The 8,854-nt window shown below is 27.3% G+C and overlaps 1 protein-coding gene across 1 annotated transcript; it reads left to right on the top strand.

Moving 5' to 3' along the window:
- Nucleotides 1-3,139: 3,139 nt before the first annotated feature.
- LOC113552502 lies at nt 3,140-5,580 on the top strand. The gene is made up of 3 exons (XM_026955370.1): nt 3,140-3,287; nt 4,629-4,997; nt 5,567-5,580. Exons 1-3 carry the CDS (start codon nt 3,140-3,142, stop codon nt 5,578-5,580), a joined length of 531 nt encoding a protein of 176 aa, XP_026811171.1.
- The last annotated feature ends 3,274 nt before the right edge of the window (nt 5,581-8,854 follow it).

Genomic DNA, 8,854 nt, shown 5'->3' with positions numbered 1-8,854 from the left:
ATTTTAGTATAGTGGTGTAACCAATACTGAGTTTTAATAATTTTACACGTATTACATATATTTTATTTACATAAATATTATAAAATAATATTGTATAAAATATAAATATATAGATACGAAAAATTAAATTCTCCATATACTCCATATTCATGGGTTTAATTCCCTATGCTCCGTGACTGGAGATTTTCAATGTAACCTTAATATAATGTACGAGTACTTGTAAAATTCAGGTACATATTATATTACTATGATTTAAATATATACAATAAAATATTATAAACTTATAATTTTTAAATTATTATTATTATTACACTCTAAATTATTGAAATTCGTAATTATATTATAAGGTGGATCCCATTGAAGTATTGACACAAAAATTTAGTTCAATGTCGTTAACTTATAAAAGGAAAATAGAAGAGAATAGTATAGAACATTTTGTAAGTATTAAAACATTCAATTATTATAATAATTAATGCTGTGAATTTGTATAGGAAATTACATTATTTTTACCATACCTAATACTATAAAACATAGTTGAATTAACACAGAGTAAAATTAGATAATAATGAATTCACTTTTGAAACATTAATTTTATTTTTACCTTTTAGGTTTATTTGTTATTATTATTTTTGATATTTTTAACATATCTATCAATCATAATTTTTACAGACATTTTATTAATTTTTGTTAATTTAGGCCTATAATTTATTTTACATGTTCTGTAACCATGTCAAATTAAGTTCCATATTCTATGTTTATTTTAGTTTAAAATATTTAACGCTTTTGGAATTTTTATATTTTTTAAATCATTATTCTTTAATACACTATTGTATTTTATTTTATACGGACTTTTTTGCAATTTGGATGTATTTAAAAGGGGTTTTAGTGCATTTTTCAAAATGTCAAGTGTATTTTAATGTTTTTTTAATACATTTAATTATTTAATTCAGAGCAGTTATACTATACAAATATTATACGTGTTATTGTTTACCATTAAAATCAGCATGATTAATGTACCTCTAATATTATACAAACACGTGGGCCTTTGATTCAAATATAAACAGTACACGCATGCATGTTATAGTTTGCAATGTATATTTTATTATTATAATGTACTTTCTATTATAGTTTAATGAATGTAAATATTTTTGTTGTTATTAGGAGACTTTTCACAAAATACGTGAAGGCTTGAGACCTGGATATAAAAAAATAAAAGGTAGATCATTATTATTATTACTTACATATTTCTGTAAGTTTTTTTTTTTTTTTTTGGTAGAAAATTGTTTGCCCCAAAAAAAACTAAATATACGCAAACTCAAAATGTTAATTATCATACAGCACAAAGTATTATCATCAATGTTACTGTAAATATCATGTAAAATGTTAAACACTACTTCAAATTTTAACTCATTTTCTCCAAATTCATATTGCTTGGGCTACAAAAAAAAGGATCAGAAATTGGCAGAAACCCCTCCAACGTTCAGAGCGAAACTAATTCAGATCAGATCTCTTTTAAAGGGGTTGAAGCATACCATGTTGTAAGGATTAGTGTCTAGGCATTTCATATTACTTGCACTTTTTGTCTATGTCAATGTATGAGAAGTAAATGAACAATAGTGTATGTAATCCATTATTGCATTTTTCGCGACGAAATTTCAATTCCCAGATTTACGATAACAATCAAAATAAACCATGCCGTATCAGAATTCGTCGAAAAAAGGTATATTATTATTTTAGCTACTATAAATATTCATTCATAATGTAATCACGTCATAGAAAAATACATAAAAAAATTAATGAAAAATTAATTGACATAAAAAAATAATAACAATTGTTATGTACTTATATTGTTTTTTGTGATAAAAAATAAATACAGTAAAATAATATACTTTGCAATAGTAAGTTATTATTTTTATTTATGCAAATTAATTTTTCATTTGTAATTGATTTTTGTATGATGCGGGTACGACATGATATGAATGAATATTTATAGTAAATATATAGAAAAATAATAATATACGGTACCTTTTTCCGAGATGAATTCTCATACTGCGTAGTTTATTTTAATTATTATCGTAAATCTGGGAATATTGAAATTTGATCGCGAAACATGCGATTATAGATTACACACACACCAATGTTCATTTATATCTCACACATTAACATAGCCAAAATGTTCATATGTAATATGAAATGTCTAAACACTAATCCTTAAAACATGATATTCTTCGGCCGCCTTTGATTTTATTTCTTTACTAATTTAGAAATTACAACACTCGTTAAATCATGTTGTCTTGCCAATCTAATTTTCCTTGTCAAGATCCCTCAGTTTAGGGTATAAAGTAATATAATGACTTGAGGAAAGTCTAGTTTTTAAAATTGGATGGACCCAATATTTTCTTTCTTCTTTTTGTCTTCGTCTCCTCATTCTTCGATATACGACCCACAAATACACAGCATCTGACACGTCCATGTTCGTTGAATGTATAATATATAATGCAAACTGTTTGTTATATATAATACGAACAAGAATACTTCGCGTTTGACGTGCGTGTTTGCGCGCGGATGTGAATGATCATAAAAATTAAACGCGCATCCATGTGAACCTAGCCTTGAGAGAGATCTGATCTGAATTATGTGGTTAATTATTGCGGCCAGTTGCACACCAAAAGAACAAAACTGCTTAAAGCAGACTTAGGCAGCTTTATGACTAATTAAAAAAAAAACACTGTAATTGAGTGAAAACCCGTACACTGATAAGTCATAGTCAAAACAAATCATTTTTGCTCTTCAGTCAATTCTAGTCATGACTAACCATGTTTTCTAAAAATAGAACATACTCTATTCCGTCTGTCAAAACAAAACAATTTTATCAGTCAAAAACAGTTGGATACCTTAGTCGTTGCAAAACGGTCGTTTGTAGTATAAATTATTATAATATAATACTGTTTTTATACATTAATATACTAATATTTTTATATATTGTACATTGTGTACCTGTAAGAAGATAATTATAAACATATTAAATACATCTTCATTATGTGTGATACATTATATGTCCACATAATAATATATGAACAACAGAACAAATAATAATCAGATTATGTATTATTTTCAATTTTTCTACTCAGACTTTAGTATGACCGCTGAAAATATAGACCCGGAAACACTTATAACACTTGTCCAACAAAGATCAACGATCTATGATTATAAAGATAAATTACACAGTAACCGAGATGTTCAGGAAAGATTATGGAAAGAAATCTCCAGAATACTAAAAGCTCCAGGTAAAATACAATATTATGAAATATGTCTGATACACCATACACACTACAAAATTAAACAAATTATTTAGTAAAGTGAATGGTACAAAATACAATTGATCATTGGTTATTGTATTTTTATAGAAATAAGTAGTAAATTATATTGAATAATTATAAAAAAAAGTATAGAATAAATAAATTTAAGCACTTCAAATGTACAAATTAAAAAGGGATGTAAACTTACTTTTTAACCTTATATTGAAAATAAAAGTAAATTTATCAAATGTATTCATATTATCTTAGTTACATTTATATTATATTTTAAAAGTTAGAAATATAATTATTTTTTTTAAACTAAATATTTGTCTTGCCAAGGAACTGAACCATTTTCTGAATTGAAAAAATCCATAAACTTAATACGTTGTTCGATAGCTGCTATAGAAGATCTGTTATGATGAACAATATTTGCTTCGTTTCTCATTTCTATTTGATTATAATTATTTTCTATTTAATTATGAATTTCTACAAGATACGCTTTCCTTGTCATAAATAAATTACGAAATACACAAATCGCCCGAGGTATTTTAGTAGCTTTCTCGGGGCCAACTACCATTTTTTTTTCCAATACATTAAATTATTTTACCATAATTCCAAATGCACACTCTACTATTTTCCTCGCACGAGATAAACGATAGTTATAAATACGTTTTTTATTTGTTAATTGTCAGCGAGGGAATGGTCTCATTAGGTTTGGTAAAAGTGGGTAAGCTTCATCGCCAACAAATACAAAAGGGAAGTCTTCGTTTATATTCTGGTCAATTTTTTTTGGTGTAGGCAAATTTAATTTCTTATTTATTAATTTTTTATCAAATAAAGATTCTTAAAAAATTCCACCGTTACTAGATCGACCATAATCACCAACGTCTATACAACACACTTTGCGTGAGCATTGACTACCGCTTGTAGTACAATTGAATGATAGCCCTTGTAATTATAATATTCCGATCCGGCACCTGGAGGACAAATAATAGAAATATGTTTACCATCGATTGCACCAATACAATTTGGAAGATTCCATATCCCATTAAAATCGTTTGCTATTTTTATCCAGTCTTCTTTTTTTGGTGATGGCAAATAAATAGGAGATAGTAATTTCCATATCGCCGAGCATACAGAATCGACAATTAATCCATTAGTTGTAGCTTCCAAACGAAAATGGTAATGCAGACGTTAAAAACGTTCACCAGACGCTAAATGACTGGAACATTTAAAAATAAATTATGAGAAATAAATGTATTATAGATGAAATATATATATTATAAAGTCTTCAGTTTTTTTTTTGTTTTATTTTTTTTTTCTTTATAGTTTCTGAGTGTAAAACCAAATGGACAACTTTATGCAATTCGTTTTCTAAACAATTACGCGAAGAAAAGAAATTAACATCTGGTTCAGAAGCGACAAAAAAAAGGAAATGGCATTTATACGATAACATGACGTTTTTAAAAGATTATATGTTCCAACATAAAGATATGACAAGTAATCTTATTGCGGACGATTTGGATGAACCAACTGATACAAATGTTAAAGAATCTGGAATTTCAAATTTTGAGGAACAACCTGATATGACACTTAAGTTCGACCAAAATGTCAATGTGGATAAAGAAATAGATAGTGAACAAAGCTCAAGTTTACACGAGTTTAAGAAACCAAAAAACAAAAAAAAAGTTCTGTCAAGTGAGATGATAGCAGAACTCACGAACAGTTATTTAAAATCAAAAACTACTCCAAAAGTCATTCCAACCGAAGATTCACCGGAGCTATTATTCTTAAAAAGTTTAATACAAGATTTTAAAAAGCTCAATAATAAAAATCAGCGTATATTTAAAAGTGCTATTTTAAGCACACTGGATAAACTACTTGACGCACAAGTAACTTCATCTTCAGCAACATCAATGTATACAAGTAACTTTTTGCCATTATATTCAAACCATCATGTGCCAATCCAACAACATACTATTCAGCCTCAACCATTAAATCAAACTACACAGTTTCTCTTTTCTAAAAGTCCAGAATTATTATCTTCTTCAGAAAGTTCAGACTCATATTAATTACACATATAAATAATTTATAAGTGATGTATAAAATAGTTTAAAAATCAAAAAGTTGAATGTATTTCATAAGTATTAAATTATAATTTAGATTATTACATTAAAATAAAGGCGTGACACCTATACATTATTTTTCTTTAATACACTATTGTAGTGTATTTTATACTGACTTTTTGCAATTTTGTTGCATTATAGTTGAAGAACCATAAAAATAATTGTTGTTTGAACCATCTAAATTATTATAATTTTAATAATTATAACATTTTTTTTAGTAAATATAATTTATATAATATTTTAAGTTATAAAATATTTAATTCATATTGAATGGCCAATGAGGGTAATATATAGTATAACTTAATATTTATTAAGATAATAATTAAAACACCTTTATCCAGTTTTGGATTGTTGAAGTATTTGAGTAGCATCAGAAAAACCTTAATAATAGACGGCAATTGAAAATCTTGAATATATTTCCTGAAACTACGATACGCTACGACTTACAATAATACGCGACACGCGTTCAAAATTAACCACGTAGGTATATGATTTAATGTTTTCGCGGTTATTGCTTCCTGATTAAGAATAAATAAATATATATTTAATACTTTCAATAAGCTCACAACACATCAACTAAAATCAACTAAAATCTTCTAAATTATACATTTACTTTTGTTTTTCATACACAATTGGAATTTTCAATATATTTACATTAATTTATTATTGTAGCCGGCAGATACACATTAATTATTGTAGAGGATCTCTGCTCATATTCGTTTTTGAGTATGTGAAATGACTTAAGTCGAATCGAGATTAAAACTGACACAGTGACACGTTAATTGAAGTATAGCAACCTCTCTCATCTATGCCATGGTACACTCAAAACATGCTAAACAGCAAAGTTTCTTCCCAATTTTTTAAAAATTTTATTTTTCGCGACGTGTTTTTCACACGTAATACTTATAGAACGGCTAAGCATATAGGCAATATAGGTACGTTACTGCGTCGTAAAATATTATCAACCAGGCTATTACAATAAACATAATTGTATACAAATCGTCATCCGATATTTTTCTCGTCGACAATAAAAACAGAAATCTCAAAATAAGAGTTTATAAATCTACTGTATGTATATTATCATTGTATCTAATGGTCGTTAGAAAACCGTACAAATGGTGTAAATCACAAGAAATTATAACATGTCGATGCCGGATGCCTGAAATAGTGAAACAGTAAATTTATGATAGGTACGTATTGCAATAAATATACATTTCGGTTTTATTGCAATAAACGATATTGGTAAGATCACTGAAGATTTCCAGTATTTCCACCACTGGATTAATAAACATTATAATATGATCGTTAGATCACTTAGATTCACGCGCACACACACGTACATACTCAAATATGATTCAATTAATATAATTATATTATTATTTATTAATTATCAGTGTAATAAAATATAAATACTGTAAACAAATGGTTGTTCGGATTCTTTGATTTTTAATGTGCGAGTAGTTTAATAAAACATTTCGTATATTATACTTAACATCGTATATGAACGCTACACAACTACACAAGTTCTAAATGCCACGTTATATTATAATCAGGGTACGGGACTTATAGCGTTTGCGTATCCATCATAGGTGATGTACATGTACGTTTTGTAGTACGGAGAATTCAAACAGGGAATTTTATTTTGCATATATTTTTTTCGTTATACTGACGCATATTCGACGGTTTTTAACAATTGATGAATAATATTGTTGTTCAAAATATATTAATTAACGTGTTGGACGATTAATTACAAAAATCTGTTTTGAGTACGTGTAGTTAGTTAGTATACTATTGTCTATTTGAAATTTGTGTAGCTATCTATCACAAAAATGTTACACATGAACGTGATTTATAAATATTCAATAAATCGAAAACCCTGTAGTTATTTGAGATGGTTAATTGAAAAACGTCTGATATATAAGTGCATTCTAGTCGATAATAGAATAGACTTCCAGTTCGAAAACAATGCAATCATAAAGGTAAACATTTTATTAACTACAAATTTTTAGTAAATATTTATTAATGTATATTTTTTTTCAGAACATTCAAAACCCAATTTTTAAAAATTTAATTTTAGTTTTAATTTTTTTAAATACAATTTTTTTTATATTCATATGAAAAATCCTTTTTAATAATTTTTTATGTGCTTTTTTTCAGTTTTAGTGCATATTTTTAAGTTTATCGGGTCATATCAAAGCGCATATTTTAGTGTTTTTTAGTGCTATATGTCCCGAACCCTGCATGCTCATTACCATATCTATACTATATCTGCCGCTTTGATCCGTTTACAATATATAATATGCCATGACATATTATTAATATTGATTTTCCAATAATAATCCGTAATCGTTTTTTTGTCTGACTTTTTACCAATATTTCCACTAGCATTTCTACATCGAAATGCACAACATACTCGATAAATATTGATATGAATTTAAATTTATTACAAGTCATGATATACATCAAATATACAAACTTATAATAGAAGGATGTAGAGGAAATGTCCAAATAGATTAAAAAGGAAACAATTTGTAAGGTACAGTTAAAATTTGATTCTGGTTGTGCCAATTTCAATGTAAAAGTCGTATTTTTTTTCTAATCGCCTATGTGTTTGAAATACTATTTTTACAACATTATAAGTAATGTTTCAGATTATTATTTGATTTAAAAAATGTAAAATTTGCAAACTCTTGTTTTTACTAAAACATTTGATGAATTTCACTCTTGATGTTCGTCGGCATATACATTATATACACCACCAACATTTGATTCGCTACGTCAACAGTACGCTTATTATTGACTGGTAGAAATATACAGGGCAAAGGACACTCGTGTATTTTTCACGTAAGTTATAGTCTACAAGTAGAACTTTATTTGTTATTTGGTACTTAACTAAATTTAAACTTTAAACTATTCTTAATTAAGGGATCTTATAAAACAACTATACCTTATCCCGTGGACTTCGTTGACCATTAAAAGTTTAGAAGTGCCAACTATAATATTATGTTTTATCTTATATGATTTATATATTGCGTTTATTATGTATTTAATTTGATACCCATTTGTCTACGACAAAATTATTATTATTTGGTATTACCGATTATTTGTAAAACACATCAATATTCCAAGAACGTTAGTACAGAGACACAGAGTGCTCGTATTTCGTTTATTGGTGCACGGCGCGCGGAATCGATGTCGACACGTAGCTGACCGACAGCGTCGTGGCTCAATTTTGGTGCGGAAACACACTCATTTATGCACTTCATAAATACTGTGGCATTCAACAACACATTTATTTGGATAAGGATTAATATTATGTTGATAAAACTCTTTGGCAAATAATTGGCAATATGCATTAATTTCGACCAAATTTAATTACCATAAAAAAAGTTATAGTGAGTCAATCTTAAAAGATAGACATGTACTGTT

The sequence above is a fragment of the Rhopalosiphum maidis genome, chromosome 2, assembly GCF_003676215.2.
Source record: "Rhopalosiphum maidis isolate BTI-1 chromosome 2, ASM367621v3, whole genome shotgun sequence".
In the NCBI taxonomy this organism is placed as follows: domain Eukaryota; kingdom Metazoa; phylum Arthropoda; class Insecta; order Hemiptera; family Aphididae; genus Rhopalosiphum; species Rhopalosiphum maidis.
This window is presented reverse-complemented; position numbering and strand designations above follow the sequence as displayed.